This window comes from Esox lucius, chromosome 16 (genome assembly GCF_011004845.1).
Source record: "Esox lucius isolate fEsoLuc1 chromosome 16, fEsoLuc1.pri, whole genome shotgun sequence".
NCBI classification, from domain to species: domain Eukaryota; kingdom Metazoa; phylum Chordata; class Actinopteri; order Esociformes; family Esocidae; genus Esox; species Esox lucius.
Genome location: NC_047584.1, coordinates 9,504,108 through 9,524,661, shown reverse-complemented (window position 1 = coordinate 9,524,661; position 20,554 = coordinate 9,504,108). Strand labels below are relative to the sequence as shown.

The 20,554-nt window shown below is 41.1% G+C and overlaps 2 protein-coding genes across 6 annotated transcripts in view; both read left to right on the top strand.

The window, feature by feature from the left end:
* The window catches only part of abca12 (ATP-binding cassette, sub-family A (ABC1), member 12), a 93,884-nt gene extending 91,675 nt beyond the window's left edge, over positions 1-2,209 (top strand). For all 5 annotated transcript variants that reach the window (XM_029125891.2, XM_034286790.1, XM_034286791.1 and 2 more), the window contains 3 exons: positions 318-423; positions 582-719; positions 1,602-2,209. In XM_029125891.2, coding sequence (XP_028981724.2) covers positions 318-423; positions 582-719; positions 1,602-1,718 — 361 coding nt within the window. In that variant the 3' untranslated portion in view covers positions 1,719-2,209. The remainder of the gene's footprint in view (positions 1-317; positions 424-581; positions 720-1,601) is intronic.
* A 6,049-nt stretch (positions 2,210-8,258) lies between these two features.
* Positions 8,259-20,554, top strand: part of bard1 (BRCA1 associated RING domain 1) — a 28,315-nt gene continuing 16,019 nt past the window's right edge. The window contains exons 1-8 of the mRNA XM_010879781.4: positions 8,259-8,519; positions 8,657-8,713; positions 8,868-9,022; positions 10,519-11,603; positions 14,394-14,474; positions 14,802-14,974; positions 19,530-19,656; positions 19,832-19,964. Coding sequence (XP_010878083.2) covers positions 8,431-8,519; positions 8,657-8,713; positions 8,868-9,022; positions 10,519-11,603; positions 14,394-14,474; positions 14,802-14,974; positions 19,530-19,656; positions 19,832-19,964 — 1,900 coding nt within the window. The 5' untranslated portion in view covers positions 8,259-8,430. The remainder of the gene's footprint in view (positions 8,520-8,656; positions 8,714-8,867; positions 9,023-10,518; positions 11,604-14,393; positions 14,475-14,801; positions 14,975-19,529; positions 19,657-19,831; positions 19,965-20,554) is intronic.

The following is a 20,554-nucleotide window of genomic DNA, read 5'->3' as shown; positions in this document are numbered from 1 at the left end:
CAGATATGTTTGTGCAGCCTTAACAACTCATATGCTTAATGTTAGAAAATGGCCGTGATAGGAGCTGTCAAGACAACAAGCCCCTAGATAAAACCTACTGTTCTCTGACCAGTCTGACATTTGTTTTCTGTACCGTGAGCTAGCTTCTTTCCTACATCTGTTTGTGCAGTAGCACCACTGCACAGTGACAACACATACATATCTAGGACCAGGCTAACCGATATGCAAACTGGAGCCAGATGTCCCTCCTTCCAAGGGATATTAACATTGATTCGGATTAATTTGTAAACACTCCTTTGTGCTAATGTATGTCTCAGGTTTGGCAGCGGATTCACAGTGAAAATGTACCTGGCAGTGTCTTCCTGTGATGTGGAGGTTATCACCAATTTCATGCAGCATCACTTTCCCAGCACATACCTCAAGGTGATATACCCGGGACAATCTGGGCAGGGGGACTTAATGAATGAAAAGAGCTGTATTCATCATCAGAGGACATCAGTATAATACACCCATATAAATGTCCATGTCTAGGATAATATATGGCACCTGATTAATTGGTGATTAACCTCTCGTTCTACCAGGACCAGCATTCGTCCATGGTTGAGTATCATGTGCCTGTGGCACCTGGTGGTGTGGCAGACATCTTTGACCAGCTGGAATCCAACAAGGTGCCTCTGCAGATCAAGCACTTCTCTGTCAGCCAGACAACCCTGGATGAGGTAAGCGAGGGGATGGGAAGGAAGGAAGAGACAGGTATAGGGTGTGTGAGAAAGAAAGAAAAAGAAGTCTTGTGAAAGAGACCTGACAGATTTAAAAGGCCATTATGTTTTCACACTCCAGAAATTATAGTGCTAAAAGAAACCCACTCCTAGTTAATGGCATAGGGTTTGAACCTAGTACGTTATGATTTACAATATGGAAACTAACATGTATTAACTTTGTTTTATCTCGTTTTGGATTGTTAGTTTTCTCTGTTTGTCAAATCACTTATGAAGGATAACTTATGAAGTTACTTCAGACTGTTAAAACCTAGTACAAACAGTAAAGGCACCATAATCCCAGTGCTGTGCCCTTCTTTTGAGCAGAGCCGTATACTTCAGCAGGGATTATGGCATATGGACATTTTTTATATTTGCCACGGCTAAGAACTGTTCTTCAGCATGACACATTGCAGAAAAGGTGTTTCAAAACAGGAAGTTCCATATTGTCCAATAGGGTGTCACTAGTATGGTTGGCTCTGCCCAATTCCTATTTTAGGTACTGTTAACACAGATTCAATATCCACCCTTTGGTAATGGCCACTTCTGGGTTATCTTGGTTGAGTTAGTAAATCTTCAATGATAGTGTTTCACTAATATCCCATGGCTAAGGGCTGTCAGAAACAACCTGTCATTTCTGTTTAGATCACATATCAAAACTAAAAATTATATTTTGAGTTTAGTTTAAAATGAAGCCCTGCGGTACTATACTAAACGTGTGTTTGTGAATGACAATAGAGCACTGATCAGCCTCCAGGATCCACAGCACCACTTTTCTAATCAAAGATAATAGACATTTTCAGTATGTAGAAACAGGCTAACCAAGAATGCATTTCTCTGCAGGTCTTCATCAACTTTGCCATGGGAAAGGGTGGCATGGAGATCATCCCAATCCACAGCGAAGAAGGTTCTGAAGCAGATAGCATTAGCCTTGAATCCATTGGAGCCTCAGACACTTAGCTTTTGCGGCCATCTTGTCTACATGTCTGTCTGTTTGAACACACATTGAAAGAAGAAAAACATTTGAGCTGGACTGAACAAATTTAAAGAACTCTATATTTTAATAACAATATATGGAAATGAACCTTTAATAATTTTATTTTGCTTTGGATTGCTGCTTTCCTCAGATTGTCAAATTACCTGTATAATCTTGTGAAGGATAACTTATGAAGTCACTTTGGACTGTTATACTGAACAGGCTTTTCCTCATGTTGTTTCATCAGTAAATGGCACTCATAGAGATGTTAAACATTCTAAAATGTTACATTGATCCTCAACTGTTGACCATGACCAATGAACAAAAGTGCAATTATCTGTTTACTTGTCACAAACAAAATGAAAATTACACCTAAGATAAAAAAAATTGTAATGTTTATCTAAATTCGAACTACTGTGGTGAAGGCACTGCACTTTAGCAACAGGAGAGATAAACATTCTTCCCACACTCTGCATTCCATTGGTTAAACTCTTATTTCTTGTTGAGGCCCATTGTCAAACACACACAATATGAGGTTGGAATCTCAATATTTGGTGGGATTTACTTCTGGCCAACTGCATAATGTTACAAAGATAGCCTGATCATACCAATGGCAGTTCAGATGAGTTAGAGGGTGTGCTAGACCATCATTTCAACCAATCAGGGCTGTATATGTAAATATCTTAAATTTTCTTTACTAAAGCCTATATGATAATGCATTTTAAGGGCAAAATAGGCTCAGGGAATCTATTAAGTTGTTTTTATCAAATAAACACAGACAGTCATTAGACATACATTACCGTTCAAAAGTGCGGGGTCACGTAGAAATATCCTTGTTTTCCATGAAAACATACATTACAGGAAATTAATTTGAATAGGAAATGTAGCAAAATTAATAAGAAATATAGTCATTGACAAGGTTAGAACTAATTATTTTTAATTGAAATAATAATTGTGTCCTTCAAACTTTTAAGAATCCTCAATTTGCAGAAATGACAGCCTTGCAGACTAATTCTAGTTGTTAATTTGTTGAGGTAATCCAAAGAGATTTCCCCCCATGCTTCCTGAAGCACCTTCCATAAGGTGGACTGGCTTGATGGGCACTTCCTACGTACCATACGTTCAAGCTGCTCCCACAGCAGGTCAGTAGGTTTGAGATCCGGTGACTGCTGGCCACACCATTATTAGATTAGATTAGATTCTACTTCACTGTCATTGAACAGTACAAGTACAGTACAGCAAATGAGGCAAATAAAGGAGTATAGTAGAGTAGCATGAGTAACCAGGATGCAAAGATAGCAGCAATAAGGTCCCCGAGGTAGACGTGTGTTAAAAAATAATCTAAATGTGCAAAGAGGCAAATTTAATTTACAAGGTGCATGTGCCACTGAAATTATAGACAATACCAGCTGACTGCTTCTTCCCTCAATAATTCTTGCATAGTTTGGATCTATGCCTCTTGTAGGACGTAATTGGCTCCAATCAAGTGTCATCCAAAGGGTATGGCATGGCATTGCAAAATGGAGTGACAGCCTTCCTTCTTCAAGATCAATTTAACCCTTTACAAGCCTCCCACTTCACCACCACCATCACCATGCTTGACAGATGGCGTCAAGCACTTGCCCAGCATCTTTTCATTTGATCTGGATCTCATGAATGTTCTTTGTAATCCAAAAACCTCAAACTTAGATGTCCATAACTATTTTTCCAGTCTTCCTCTCTCCAGTGCCTGTGTTTTTTTGCCCATCTTAATCTTTTCTTTTTATTGGCCAGTTTGAGATATGGCTTTCTTTTTGTAACTCTGCATAGGTAGCCAGCTTCCTGAAGTTGCCTCATCACTGTTGAGGTTGAGATTGGTGTTTTGTGAGTACTATTTAATGAAGCTGCCAGTTAAGAACCTGTGAGGAGTCTTTCTCAAACTAGACACTCTAATGAATTTGTCCTCTTGCTCAGTTGTGCACCGGGGCCTCCCACTCCTCTTTGAATTCTGGTTAGAGATGTCCTGTGAAGGGAGTAGTGCACGTAGATCTTCAGTTTCTTGTCAATTTCTCGCATGGAATAGCCTTAATTTCTCCAAACAAGAATAGACTGACAAGTTTCAGAAGAAAGTTCTTCGTTTCTGGCTATTTTGAGCCTATAGTCCAACCCACAATTGCTGATGCTCAGTTTCCAGCTGTGCTAACATTATTGCAAAATGCTTTTGTAATGATCAATTAACCTTTTAAAGTGACAAACTTTTAAAGTGCCGAACTTGGAAAAGCAAAAAAAACTAATTTACAGTATTAACAATATCTGCACTGTAGATATTTTTTATCAATTCTATATTATTTTAATGGACAGAAAAAAGGGTTTTCTTTCGAAAACAAGGACATTTCTAAGTGACCCCAAACATTTGAACTGTTGCGTATAGTGATGATGTAAGAATGCAATTACAAGCATACAGCATTGGGATTCTGAAACTTACAATATGTTGACAAAATCAAAATAACCATGTTATTAGGTAGGTAAAAACAAGATCTGTGCACATCTCCCATTAAATTGTCCCTTAAGGAAAATAACTAATCCTTACTAAAGCAACTTTTTAAATTAATCTGTTGCTGTATGGTATACTCATTATAGCATAGAAAAGTATTTGTTACTTCAGAGAGTGCCTTAGAAATATTTTCCATCAGACCTTATCCACAGTATTTTATTGCTGTAATTCCATCTCAATATAATTAAAGACTGTTGCTAGCTACCTTCATCTGTAATATATTTGGACAAATAACAAGAAAACACAAATAATGCAGTGCCTCTCTTGGTCCAATGTGTGTTATTATTCTAAATGGCAGAATTAAATTACAATATGCATCTTTCAGGCAGGTTTCTTTCCAAATCAGGCCAGTGGTGTCTGAGATATTGTGTGGCACTTAGAAAAGGTTATTTCCCATTACGGACATGGGTTTGGATTTTTGAAGGCAACTGACATTTGAAAGTAGACAAGTGGGTGAGACTTCCAAGTAAATCTTTCCTGATTACCTGGTTTGACATTAACTGGATATTCATAAGGATCGACCATTAAAGTTGAAAGTCCCACCTACTTCAATGCATTGAAATGGCAGATACCATTTCTTTGCACTGACACAGAAACGGACTTTCAAGCCAGTTCTAACATTTCTCTGAATCGACAGGGGAAGTGTAGGATTCATTGCAAGGCAGACACAGAAAGAGAATGAAAAAAGCCATTAACTGCAGAACCAATCCAATAGGTTTGAGACGTACCTTCTTTGCGGGGTGGTAACAACTTTCCCACTGGCAACATCATCAGGCCATTTCCTAGTGTAATTGAAATTGCCTTTCATCTGGTGCTGTCGAAGGATTAAAATAATTTATTGCGATATACTGCATAATGTTCTGCATAAGCTGCAGCACGAAAGGTTGCCCTATACTTTGGTTTTGGCTGGAATGGATGCAGCTCCCCTATACTTCCTCAAGCTCAGAGTGTTTGCAGCGGTCCCAGTTAATATCACAAGACACCCGGAAACCTTGTAAAGCAGACCCAGCAGACGGAAAAATCCATCCTTAGTTGTTGATTTTCACAAATCTAAATGCAAAATGTAGATTCAAACCAAAGGCTTAGTAGCTGAAACTTTATTAATATGTCCATAAACCTATTTCCCTGGAGGAGGGAAGAGCTAAATCATGTATGGGGTAAGCTCTCTCATTGCGTGCACAACCTGAATATGAAATTCCACCACACATTTCAAAGGCAATAAGGGCCTGAGTCAACCTGGAAGCCCTAACTTCTGTTTGATCAAATCACGGCTCAGCAGTAACCCAGCACTGATCCCATTAATCCTATGTTAGGACCTGATCAAATCTGCTAGAGCAAACCACTAATGTACAGAATCACAGAATCATGACATTAAAACTGACTAAAAAATATCAAACTTATCAAAATATCAAAGACTGAAAAAAACTGTGAAGAAACAATAATGAACTGGGAAAAAGTTTAACAGATTTTAAATGGGCCAAAACTAAAGTGAAAATAATTTTGTTATCTGATTATGCCTGCTGCTTGATCTGTTTTTCTATGAGCATGTGAAACAGTTGTTGGTCTGGCCACTGAATTGAAGTCATCGGGTCGTCTATGAATGCACTATTCTTGTTGAATGGCTCTTTTTGGTGAACATTGGGAATTGAATCAGTATATGAACACGAATTGGACAAGAGAACCGTTCAATGGCACATTAACTTATTTATTTTTTAAGCGATTTTTTTAAAATTGCAAATAAGGTAGAAATTGAAAGATTTTACGTTCCAGGGTAACGTTAATTGAAGAAAAACAGACGATCTATTGAGACAGGTAAAATATATCCTGTTTGAATACACATTTTACACAAACAAGTGTACTTTTTTCTTTTACATTGTTTTGGGGTTATTTTTTATGCATTTAAAATGAAGAGCAGTTCGGGAGCCAAAAGAGTCGGCTCTTTCATGTGAATGGAGAAAAGACACCTTTCTCACTGCAGTATATGTACATGTACATGTACATGGTACACATGTACTTAGTGATGGCCATTTGAGGCTTCATTACCGTTCTTCTAGCAGCAGGATATTATGCAAGCAGCGCTAACTCAGATTTATCTTTTCAAAATAAAAGCTGTCATTTAAATATATAAGGCAATACAGTTAACAATCTAGTCTGTAAATGTTATGTTTAATGACAATTCCAATGTTATTCTTGTCTGTTCTTTTTCACAGACAATATGTTTAACTATATTGCCTTATACATTTCAATGATGGCTTTCATTGTGATAACAAAAATCTGCAAGCATGCTGGCAGAGTGCTGCCAGCATAATATCCTGCTGCAAAAATAACGGCAATGAAGCCTCGATGGCCATTACTACATGTACAGGTGCTGGTCATATAATTAGAATATCATCAAAAAGTTTATTTATTTCAGTAATTCCATTCAAAAAGTGAAACTTGTATAGTGTATACATTCATTCCATATAGACTCATATATTTAAAGTGTTTATTTAAATTAAAATGTTGATGATTATAACTGACAACTAATGAAAACCCCAAATTCAGTATCTCAGAAAATTAGAATATTGTGAAAAGGTTCAATATTGAAGACACTTCTAATAAGCTAATTAACACAAAACACATGCAAAGGTCTTTAAATTGTCTCTCAGTCTAGTTCTGTAGGCAACACAATCATGAGGAAGACTACTGCCTTGACAGCTGTCCAAAAGATGACCATTGACACCTTGCACAAGGAGGGCAAGACACAAAAGTTCATTGCTAAAGAGGCTGGCTGTTCACAGAGCTCTGTGTCCAAGCACATTAATAGAGAGGCGAAGGGAAGGAAAAGATGTGGTAGAAAAAAGTGTACAAGCAATAGGGATAACCGCACCCTGGAGAGGATTGTGAAACAAAACCCATTCAAAAATGTGGGGGAGATTCACAAAGAGTGGACTGCAGCTGGAGTCAGTGCTTCAAGAACCACCACACACAGATGTATGCAAGACATGGGTTTCAGCTGTTGCATTCCTTGTGTCAAAGCCACTCTTTGAACAAGACACAGCGTCAAGCGTCTCGCCTGGGCTAAAGACAAAAAGGACTGGACTGCTGCTGAGTGTTCCAAAGTTATGTTCTCTGATGAAAGTAAATTGTGCATTTCCTTTGGAAATCAAGGTCCCAGCGTCTGGAGGAAGAGAGGAGAGGCACAGAAACCACGTTGCTTGAAGTCCAGTGTAAAGTTCCCACAGTCAGTGATGGTTTGGGGTGCCATGTCATCTGCTGGTGTTGGTCCACTGTGTTTTCTGAGGTCCAAGGTCAACGCAGTCGTCTACCAGGAAGTTTTAGAGCACTTCATGCTTCCTGCTGCTGACCAACTTTATGGAGATGCAGGACAGGACTTGGCACCTGCACACAGTGCCAAAGCTACCAGTACCTGGTTTAAGGACCATGGTATCCCTGTTCTTAATTGGCCATCAAACTCGCCTGACATTCACAAAATCTATGGGGTTTTGTGAAGAGGAAGATGCGATACGCCAGACCCAACAATGCAGAAGAGCTGAAGGCCACTATCAGAGCAACCTGTGCTCTCATAACACCTGAGCAGTGCCACAGACTGATAGATTCTATGCCACGCCGCATTGCTGCAGTAATTCAGGCAAAAGGAGCCCCAACTAAGTATTGAGTGCTGTACAGTTGAGTGCTGTACTGTTCAGTTGGCCAACATTTAAAAAAAATTAAATGTGTATTGGTCTTAAGTAATATTCTAATTTTCGGAGATACTGAATTTGGGATTTTCATTAGTTGTCTGTTATAATCATCACAATTAAAAGAAATAAACATTTGAAATATATCAGTCTGTGTGCAATGAATGACTATATATATATAAAAAGTTTCACTTTTTGAATGGAATTACTGAAACAAATCAACTTTTTGATTATATTCTAATTATATGACCAGCACCTGCACATGTAGCTGCCCAAAGGGTAGATGGCGCCACAACGCTGTTGGACTGGCGTCAGAATTACGTAGTTACATCACGTACATGCCCCTCCTCCATGAAGCTTTGGCGGGAGTAGCAGAAACCAAAATACGTTCTTAAATTTTAACTTATTAATCCTACTCCGAATGAGCAAAAACAACTTTGTATGAATAGGAAGTGATTACAGAGTGCAAAGGACGTTTCGAATATGTATCCGAATAATTGCAAGACACCAAGCTGGACAAAAACTAAGGAGGCTGCCGCTGATTTTCGAAAACTTCTGCTGTGCTCGAAATGGTAAACAAGCGGACTTCACATTATTCCATTGGTTTTGTACAGCTTGTGTGAGAACTACACTTGCTTATTGATGTTGTTCATAATAGCAAGATCTCACAGTTATTTTAATGTGACTGATGTATGTTGTCACTAAACAGCTCAAAACTGATGAACGAACCCGTGTGCCTCGGAGTTTGTGAACATTTGCTTTGCAGGTAAGTAACATTTATCTGAGTGAAGAGTGGGTATAAACATATTACGTAATTTACGCATGCATGCTCCTGCTGATTTGTCTTATTATTGCCCTTCACCTAGTGTTCTGTTACCGTCATGTAGCCTTACCAATGGCTTGTGATTCTTTTATACTAGGCTATGTGCTGGACCTCAAGCTGGAGCAGGCTGTGTGGTCTGTCACAGTCCTGCTTGGGTGAAGGACATCCAAATCAACAGACAGCTTTGCAACATCACAGAACTCTTCTCCAACCTAGACTCACTGCTCAATCCCACTGGCCCCGAGGACTCTGGTACGTTATATTAATAATTCAGATGGACTATCAACTTTGTTGACAGGTGTTTAGAATCAAAATGCGTTTATATAATCCAATATTGCACCAGTGACTTAGTCACTGAACATGATAATTAGGCAAAATATTTACAGAGAGCGTGGTATTTAACGTACATTCTGTTTTTGCCCTCCCGAGGACTGTGACTAACTGAACATGATATAATTACCTGGTATAGTAACCTTTTCTTCAGTTCCCCTGTTGGATATAACAGTAATATTTAACATAGTAGGTAGGCCTATATATGTAATTAGTAAGTGCTGAATGTCACTATCTCCCATCAGTGTCTCTGTTAATGACAGTATTACTGTAATGTCATTATGCTTGGGGAGTTTTAGCTTGTAGACATTAGTTTGGACAAACATGGCTGACGTTCAGCCTGCGGCAGCAGGAGAGTAACGCTGACACGCAGCTACATGTACCCTTCTCCTGACCGAGTCAACAATTGCCTGACTGCATGAACTTCAGACTGTTGCCATGGTTCCCATAGATCATCTGAAATAAGCCAACTGAGAATATGCTTAATTCTCTGTTAGAGTCAGGATTTTTAAAACATTGATGTTTACACATGCTTTTGTAGTCTTGACTTTTGCGCAATCCAATTTTTTCCACTCGCCAGTCTTTACTGTATTTTGCTTTTTTGAACTGTATTTTTAGTTTGGATTTTCGGTCTCCTGGAGCATTGCATGTGATGCTTCACTTTTTCACATAACCCTTGTAAGATCCCTTCCAATCAGCTGGATGTGTCTGCAGTTTAGGTTTTCCTTTGACATTGTTTTGAAAATACAAATGGAAAAATAATTTATATACAGACCACCATTGTGAAAGTGGTGTCCCTATAGGGCTGGGTGATATCAACAGAAATCAGTATCGCGATAAGTGGACCCAATTACCTCCATAACACTTTAATGTTATCGAGGTACTTCTTCATGTTAGTTACACTCATTTAGTTAGCAGAATGTCATAACTGCATTGGAATATGGCACAATTGCACTCAGCCTTTTCTAACACAAAGTTATTGCGATATATATTGTTAGAGGTTATTCAGTCCACTTATCGCAATACTGGTTTTTGTTGATATCGCCCAGCCCTATGCCCCTATGGCTAGTTTCAAGAGTCACAAATGGCCTTTTAAATGAGAAGAAATTAAATTAAAATCACTACATTAAGTTGTTCTCAAATTCGGGATAAGGGCCTCGGTGTGTGACGAGTCAGGGAGCCTCTATGTATTAATGCAGAGTAGAACACTAAACAGAAATGATACTATTGGAATACAAATTGTGCAGTGACACATTTAATTTAATTTTGTTTGCACTGATGTCATTGTACCACAGCCAGTGTGTTGGATTTTCAAAATGTACTTCAAATGGCAAAGTTGGTTTAGGTCGGGAATAGTTTTGATGTGCGTTTTCAGTATGCGTACAATTGCTAACCAGGCCATTTGCTTTGATTTTCAGACGTTCTAATTTCATCACCAGTACAGTCAGAGAACTCTGTGCTAAAGCACAAGAAGAGCTTCAAGATTTGGTTCAGTCCCCGGAGCCGCAAGGTGCGTTGTCATGTAGAGAGACCTGTAGAGGTATCCCAACTATCAGAGCATAAGACGGTTAGAGGTAAAACTGCCCCAAGACCAACCAACACAGCTGCTGAGTGCAATTTGAAGGATCTGTCAGTCTTCAACTTCAGCTCCTCCTCCCAAGACTCTGGCACCTCTTCTCTGCAAAAAGCCTCCGACCGGGGCAAGAAGAAGAAGAAGAAGAAGACGACGGCGACGAACGGTGGTGGGAATATCAGAAAGCATGCAGCCGGGGGTTTTCAAAAGCCAACGACACGAAAAGAATCTGACCAGAGGGTCAAGACACAGAGGCTAGAGGCGATCAACCAGCAGTGGGGATTTGGTGGACAAGGAGATGGTAGAGAAGGAGAGCAGGTCAGTGTTGAGGAATTGGAGCAGAGGTCTAGTAAAAGAGTGTCCTTCCAAAGCCTCGCCCCCCCGTCTGCCACTGTGGAGCCCCAGGGAGACACTGTGTTCCTCAGCCCCAGCAAAAGTATCTTGAAGGTGGGTCAGCCAGTAGAGAAACTCCCCTTCTCTGTGGACCTGGATGATCCAAGCCCACACACCCATTCTCAGCAGGATATGCTGCCTGTTAATCATCACTCCAAACTCAATGAGGAAACAACTACACTGCCTGGCCAATCCTCGACCAAGCGTCCTCCCAAAAGGTCCCAGGCAGAAGAGACGAACGCCTTGCAGAGTACCCCAAAGAGACCAAAGGCCTCTCCCGGCCAGGGAAGACGCCCAGCAGAGGTGAGGGTCCCCCCTCTAGCCCTGCCTACCTCTCCCTCTTCCCTTTCTGCCAGCTCCATACAAATGAATACCCCCAACACCAGAAGAACCAAAGGAGGAGATAACCAGAGGGGCAATGGCACGTGTTCCCCAGCCTCCTCGGGGAGATCGCCTGGAAACCGGTCTCCGAGGAGCCCAGGAGCAGTGAAGAGGAACCACAAGGGAGAAACACCCCTGCACCTGGCCGCTATTAAGGTGACACACACACACCAATCCCAGGCATGCTGTTATTATCAATCATTCCCAGTGTTCGTACATTGATTACCTTTTGGAGAATCCAAATAGGGATTACAGCTGTGTTTACATGGTTTATGTTAAGCTCTCAGCTACTCAGCCAGGACTGGGAAGTAAAGGGAATGCTTGGCGGATCAGCTCAGTCATACTATGGGCCTTGAGAGAACCACACAGCATTATCAGGGAATATTCAAAAAGGAAACGAGACCCTTAGAAAGCTGGATGCGAAAAAACCCTGACACCATTACCAGATCTAAAATGGGACTGCCCCTGCTCTCTGTGCACATTAAATCTCAGATGGATTGATTGGTAACTATTATCTGGACTGACTATCTTTATATCATCTCACAATTAATTAATGGTGGCAGAATTAAGGATTTTATACAGTAAAAACCAAATGTACATTTTTACCCAGGAGTAGGTGTGGAGAATATTACAGGCCACATGTTAAACTCATTGTTTAGTTTCTAAACCAAAGTACTGGAATACAGATCTGAAAAAAAAGTGTCCCTTTCAAATACTTTCACTGAGAATACTTCTTTAGACAAGCCCTAGCTAAGCATTCTCGGGTGTCTCCAAGAGGGTCGTCCGAATTGCCTCCGATAGGGCTGCCTTTTGTGCTCTAGCAACTTCTTGCGTTAGGTTGAGCGGGGAGTGCAACCTTGTCTCTGTGCATATGGGTCTGCAAATACATTCTAGTTGAGTGGTTAGTAATTTCAAGCATAACAGCTTGGTGAGATGTGCATCGGAGAGCACACCCCTTCCTTTGACTCTCCTGAACTGGCTGTAAAGTTGTTGCCATAATTGAATATACGATTATATTGGGATTCTTCGTGTTGTGATTCTTTGCTTTACTCCCTATTGCGATTGATATTGGATATTTCGATATACAGTTCATTATTAAACTTTCTCATTTGTAATTATTTTTGTTTCCATTGATAATCCTACACATAAAGCCAAACTTAGCAAAGATCCACTAAACCTTGTTTTGATCTACTGCTTTCATTTAGAACTTTTATATGTGCAGATGAACACAATGAACAGTTCACCAAAAACATATGAGGGGAGTTCTTAGGTTACTTATAAATACAAGTGGTTGGGGGAACAACCTGTATTTAAGTCAAAAGAAAATTAAGAAATGGGCAGGACAGGTGGAAAAAAAAAATGTCCATAGAGTGAGGAAACATTTTGTTTTCTTTTATAAAATGCAATTCTTTTTTTCTATCCAACAGAAGATGGATTTGTGCACCAACAAAAAAGTAACAGCCATTGACTACTGGCCAAGGCTTTTAGTCTTACGACCCATCAGGCAACGGGACCTGGTTTTCTAAGGGACGGGGAGAGAGATGATAATCTCCCCAGGTGCCACGGAGTGTGCCTGACTGCCTTACTGGTGCTGGGCCAGGCTGCTGGGTCTTAGACACTGCCCTGTATCCGACCTGTCACCTTAAAGTGGTATATTGCTGCTTAAGGAAATATTGTGACCTGAGCCTAATCCAAAATAGAGTGGCTCTCTGAAGCATTCAACCCCTTCGACCTTTCCACATTTTATTGTGTGACAACATGAAATCAAATTTGACGATTTTGCCGCTGACCGACTCTGAGTACCTAATGTCAAATATAATCTCCAAATAGCTTTGTTTTACCTAGAAGTTTTTAAGAAGTCTTTGGTATACGATCTGTTGGATGATTATTAATTTGGAAATGGGTGGGCCCGAGGTCCAAGCCTCTTCGTCTAGTGCATGTTTACCACAGCATCATGGCTTCTAATGAGGCCCACTGCTCTTTCAGCAGAACCTGTTCTTTCCGCAATCACCATCTTGAATCGAATCTCCTAGCCCTCTATGAACCTTCTTTTTTTTTTTGTCTTGAGTGCCTTGAATAGAATGCATTCGGTGATGCCAAAATGTCGCCCTTAAAGGCGCAAATAAATACTCTTTACAGACCAATATATTGAAGGTATATTGGCAAATTCTGCTACAATTACTGCCTCTGTCAAACAGGTAGGTCTGCCTTTCATTTATTTGGATGAATTGGGCTTTACAAATTCCCTTTGTTGAAATCAATTGGGTCTACGCAAATTATTTTCTGAACCATTTTCTGCCCACTTCTGTTTGATTATGCTGCCCAGTGCTTTACTTGTCAGCACAAAAATGTTGGAGGTTGCTTGCCGTGTTGCTTATTAGTCTCCCGAACTCTCTTGCATTATTTAGGTGGGGTAACTTTCTTCTTGAGACACAAACTTTGGATCATTTAGCTTCAGACATATTTTGATGCATATGGCAGCTTGCTACAACCTGCTGTCAGGGAAGTCTGTAAATCTACATGTTTTAAGAAAATGTCTTTCATTGTAATTGTTACCTATTATCAGTACATTGAGTTTACTTTTATTATAAATTCCCCAATGCTGTATATTTGGTGTTTTATTTGTTGAAACTAGTAGATATTTGAATAATGCGACTCTCCAGACATTCAACCACAGAGCTGTCTTGTTGTTAATTTTTTTGAAATGCATAGCCTTCCGTTGATTTATACCTTATTGGTTAAAAGACGTCCACTGTGTTGGGAATCTTCCTGGTACCGGGAAGGGCATGTTCCTTGTTTTTACTGAGTCACAACCTGTTAACCTGACTTAATTAAATCTACTGGCCCCAATTCTTGAAACAGCTGGTGTGTTTGGACCCATGTGAGCATTTCTCTAAGAACATGTGTTTAGACATAGGGCCAGGCTCATCTCTCTGTCTTCCCTAGGGAGATGTGGAGGCAGTGAAGATGCTCCTAGACCAGGGGGCTGACCCCAACCTGAAAGACAATGCTGGATGGACCCCACTGGTGAGTGAAGGCCTGGATGCCTGTGTGCGCTTCAAAATAAAACCGACTCGCATTTTATTATAGCATGCCTGTCTTAACTGGATTGAAGGGATTTAATATGTAGCATATGTCCTCAGTACAGGGTCCATCACTGCTGTACTGTATTACATTTGTCTTTTAACAATCTCCTTAAATATCTACATAGATGTATCTAATATAGATGTTCAAGTAAAAATGCATCTTATCTGTAATCATTGGTCTTAATGTTGATCATACATCCAGGGGACAGTGTTGACTGGATCAGGTGGTATGTGTAATGGATTTACCGACGCAGCTCCTCTGTTGCAGCACGAGGCCTGTAATCTGGGCCACCAGGGTGTAGTGGAGGTGCTGGTTAGTAGGGGGGTTCTGTTGAACACGCCTGGCTATGAGAATGACTCTCCTCTGCATGACGCAGTGAGGAATGGACACACGGGCATCGCCAAGCTTCTGCTGCAGCACGGGGCTTCACAGGGCGTGTTGTGAGTATGGTCCCTGATCGTTGTCTGTTCTCAAAATATCTCTTTCCTGTCTGCTTGGCAACAAAATCCCCTGTTTGTAAGTGGCTCGATCTGTTGGAAACATCCGATAAATCTTCTGCTGTGAATTTAAATCCATTTATCTTATCTTAACTCACCAGTCACATTATTAAGTATAAAAATAATGAGTAACCTTATTTTACCAGGTACGTTACTTATTTACAGCAATGACCTGGGAGCAATTAGAGTTCATTGCATTGTTCTGAGACAGAACAGATCTTTCACTTGGTGGCTCTGGGATTTGATGTAGCAACCTTTGTTATTGTTCAGATGTTCTAACTGCTGTATGACTTCCTGCAGTAGGTGGGTAGTTACAGTGGTGCTAGCGTGGGAGTGGAGGCTCACACAGTAATTGGCAGTGATAAAGGAATGATTCTTAACAAATAGTTGAAGGAACAATTGGCAAATCCTTTTTTTGACCTGTGTCTTTTCCTTCTCTGCTTATCTCTTTCTCCTCCTTCCTTTATTTTGTCTTCCCTTGAATTCTCTCTCCTCCCCTCCAAGCCCACCCCCCCTTTATCTTTTCAAAGGGGCTGTGGTTCTGGTTATTCCCCAACACTATTTGCTGATGACGGAGATCTCTGTTCTTGCGCGACACCGCTACTTCTTCAGCCCAGTGCTCACTTACTCCATGATACCACTGCTGCTCGTGCACGTAATGATCAACACGCGTGGTCAACGTGTTCCCCCGGCTTTGAGGGAACGATTTCCAGTTGCGCAGGATGGGAGAAAGTATTCACAGCCACTGCCTTTTTGCTTTCTTCCTTCCTATCCCTGTGGTTCCTCCCTACTCCTTCCCTTCAACATTTCCCTGCCGCTCGTCATGTTGACGGGCTGTAGTGGGTGGTGCCCCCGGCCTTGGCAACAGATGTTGGTGACAGCAGATTTACTCAGGTTTAGCCTGCTAGTCGTCTGCAAGGAGATGAAACGCGGGCCCTGGCCGGATATTCTGTTGTGATGCCGTAAGACAAAACGGAACCCTTCAGCACCTAACGCTGTCAATTACTCTAACACACACACACACACACACACACACACACGTAGGCAGGCTACCTCCTGCAAGCTCAGGCTCAGGCATGTCTGATCACGCTGACTGACACACTCTTTTGGTTTTGCAATCATTGTGGGTACTTGAGTATTTGATGTGCTTGTTGAAAGCAGAGAATAACTTAAAACATCTTTAATATTTATTGTAGTACTATTCTACCTTCCCTGCCACCTGTAGGGCTTACACCATTTTTGGCTACCAAGAGCAAAACAACTTTTCTAAACGAGCATGCTGGGAAAAACATTGAGAATCCCAAATCAACACCTCAGCCCTACCCGCTTGTTTTCTTTGTTTAGCTTTCTAACTTCACAGTCGATGGAGGTTCCCCAATTTTGTGTTTTCACTGTGACAAAATATTTGTTCTTCACTTAGATTATAGTTTTTTTCACAAAGTTTCCCAATTGCTTTAGTGAGCGGATAGCAATATAACCAGGTGACGCTGTATTTGGGCCAGCTCAACCCTGCCCTCCCTGACTGAAATATTTGAGTGCATAGGGAGACAGTCTAACAATTACTGTAAGTGATTTAGGCACTTTGACAAATTGTATATATGTGTCATTATCCCCCTTTAAGGCCAAAAAGCTGTTTATCCCCTATAGCAGGGGTATTTCACTTTTACTCTGAGGGCCTGGTATCAAGAGCCAGAGTTGTAAACCTTAGCCATATACTACTGCTGTAAAGGTACATGTATTTGTAACTGTACCGTACGGTATGGGGGGAACTTTATCATCTGGTTTTTCAAAATAAACAGCTTGCTAACCTATTATTTGGAATGATTGGTTAAATCTGAACACTTTTACAGTCTTGGTTATAAATAGTCCACACTTTGCACCAAAGCCATGAATAGTTTCTTTTGTATTTTTGATTTCTAATACAATTTTCTTGAATGATTTATAGACAAAGGAGAGAAAGTGTGTGTGTGTGTGTGTGTGTGTGTGTGTGTGTGTGTGTGTGTGTGTGTGTAAAGTGTGTGTGTGTGTGTGTGTGTGTGTGGAAACTGTGTGTGTGTGTGTGTGTGGAAACTGTGTGTGTGTGTGTGTGTGTGTGTGTGGAAACTGTGTGTGTGTGTGTGTGTGTGTGTGTGGAAACTGTGTGTGCGTGCTGAAATAGCTCTAGGCCGGAATCAAACCCGTACTGCAGTAGTGTGCCTCAGAGGCAGTGGCCTCAGAGGCAGTGGCTTAGTTCGCAGGACCACCCTAGGCTACTCGTCAAACAATTCAATGCAGTTTGTACTTTTTTAATAAAAAATGTGTTAAATGAGCTTCACTGGGAAATTGTGGTTGCACCAATGCTTTTAATTCTATTTGGCTACAACTTCTAAGGCTTTTTTTTTTTTTATCGTATTGCTTCTTCATAAAATACAAGGCTTGTGGTATTGTCATTTGTTCATTCCTTTTGATACCCAAATGCAGGCTTTTAAATGTTTTGAAACGAACGTCTTTCTGATTTAGTACTCCAGCCTCCTGTACCTGGGGTATTTAACTCTGGCCTTGTTAGCAAGTTCCACTCCATTTTTTCATTGCAACCCCATAATCAGGGACTTTTTTTAGACCTGGGACACCAGGAGGGTGTAATTAATGATGTAGAACAGACAACCAGCACCGGCCCTCATAGGGTAATAGTTGAATACCTCTGTCCTATTCTAACTCACTGACTGTAACCTATGAGCGATGAAAACCCTAATACTGCCTCAACCAAGACTAGCACTGTCCCTCCCTATACCGCTATTATTTCACAGCCAGAAATACTGCAAGACTAGAAAGCACATCACGTTTCTGTAAATGTTCTTTTCTGTTTTCCCTAACCTTAACACCCAACACCTGACCTTCACTCTAAAACTAACCTCTAACCCTAACATATCACTTCTCCTCATAGGGAACAAAACAGTGTCTACTCAAGGGCAAACTCACCTCATTTCTCCTCTTGTGGGTTTTTCTTTGGTCCCCTCACAAACATTCTCTTAGGCAGAAATAATTTCCCAGAAGGCTGGGTTTGAGTTAGACAACCAGTGCCAGACTAATGGAGTGATTGGCGCAAAGAGCTGAACAGTGGAGGGAAGAGGATTTCTTTGTGGCCGTGTCCACATTAAGATCATCTGTCTTGATAGGTGTCTGCCTCAGCCCGGCTCTGCATCACATAGGGCCACGCGGGACAGGCTGTTGCTTGGGGTGTCGGTGTGTCGTAGACTGATTTCTGCTCCTCCGATGACACCGCCAGACACAATATTCGCCGCATCTGGTATTTCTGGTGCCTCACCTGTCTGTCTTTTTCTCAGATTGGCTCGTCTCACAATCCCTATTCACTGGGATCAAATGTGGCATTCAGGATCACATGTCATGTGTCCTGTTCATTTCTTGCATGGTTTGCTGTATGTAAATACTAATAGCTATTTTTAGGACAACGCAAGTTGCTGTGCCCTGCATCCGCACAACATGCGAACAGAGAAATGAATACGTCCCCTTATGGGTATGGAAGTCTTGGTTTCAGACGCGTGCACGCAGACACTCATGCACCACCTACACAAAGCAAATGCCTTTTACTTATTTTTTTTTTATTCCGTTGGTGGGCAGTTCCTTAAAACTCAGCATTTCCATTTCACCATGTGCACGCATGTTTACGTGCGTCTGCGTGCATCTGTACATCCTGGGCGTGTGCACGTGTGCTCATGCGGGGTTGTGCACGTGCACATACGTGTGTATGATTTTCTATTTTGGGGAGGTTTGGGGCAGGGGCTGTGGGTGGTGGGGGGGGAGGGGGGTTATGAATCCAAATGAAATATTTTATGGACCAGTGGACCTATTAATTGTTCCCCAGGTGTTATCTTTGCTGACGCCTAATCTTTGTGCGCCAACCTGTTCTGCTTCTTCTTGCTCTTCTCCTCCTTTTTCTCCTCAGTCCTCCTTCCCCCTCCTTCGGGAATGAGCTGTTTCACGTTGTCTTCAGTGTCTGGCTCTACGCTGCATTGCTGCTCCCTCATTCTGCATAGCCTGCGTGTTCTTGTATTTGTTACATTCATTAATTTCTGTCTAACCCCCTAATTTCAACACACCCCGATATATGTTTTAGTAAGTAGAAGCCATGTTATTTGGCATAGATGATATAACTTTTGGACTGGTTAATTTAGATGGTATGTTTTAGTCATTTTGTGTCACGTCTCGTTTTTATTTGGTGTCAGATAGACTAACTCCTCTAGTGTTGCTGCTTTGAGATGAACTTTTCTTCAGACATTTACAGAACATTGTCTGCTTGGTATTGTATGACTCAACTATTTCATGTACTCAAAGTATTGAATTGCAATACTTATAGTATTACTTATACATTAGGTATTCTGATATTGCGTCACAGTCTGTCTGGTGATTGCATCGTCTCCTTGGAGTCATCTTGGCTGACTGCTAATTCCCAACCCAAGCTGGCATGATTTAAATCTGTGAGTCTGTCTGTGTGTAACAGAAATATGTATGGCCTTCGTCCTGTGGACTACGCCGTTACCCCTGAGATGCGTGCCGTAATTCGGGCAGCTTCTGAAGGACCGCACCTAGGCAACTCTCCTCTCAGTTCTCCTCCCGGGCTAAGTAAGGTATGGCCATCAGACCATCAATGTTTACTGAATGGACCTTCACAAATGTTCAGCACAACTATGGACAATGTAAGGAGTTTAGAACTGTTGTGGTGTGGGTGGTTTTTGAATGGGTTTCTCTAAACATATATTTTATTTCAATGGGTCAAATTTGAAGGTCTTTGCTCTGTTTCAGGCCAGTGAGGAGGTGATACAGGAAAAACCTGTGGTTCTACTGGGCAGTAAACTGTCCAAGTCCCAGCAGAGCCAGCTGACTAAACTTGGAAAACTCCTTGGAGGAAAGAAGGCAGACACCTTCTCTTGCTCAGGTAATTTACCTTTAAGCTTTTCACTGCTGAAGCGCCTTTTGATACAATCACTTTATCTGGCATGATCCTACAAAGACGTTTCTCATAAGCTGCTGCTGACTTCTGTTGTAAGGACTGTTAGACCACTGCATTCAAACATATAGAAAATGAAGTCTCTGTCTCTGTGTGTCTCAAAGTTGGTCTTCGGGCATTGCTTAAACACTCAAGTGTTGGATTGTCTCTATCTCCTGTTACTTAAAGTGAAGGCAGGACAAAGTCCCACATCACATAAATCACAAAATGTTGCCCTGAGATAAAATAAAGGTAATTTTGCAGAATGCCAGCTTTGGAATGGCCTCCATTTTCTATTATTAGAAAGTCCCATTATCTAAGAAAATCTGCTCATATAGTCTTTTACCTCATTGACACGTTATGCTGGCTTTTAATGGAATACTCTGGCATGCCAGCATCTTGTCCATTCCTCTCGTTTTTGACGGTTTGCACATGCATACTTTTGTGTGGTGTTATCTGTTGTGTGATGTGTCCCTCTGATTGTTGAGCAAATCTTTTCAAAAGGCAGGCTCCCTGTATTTGTTAGAACCACCATCATT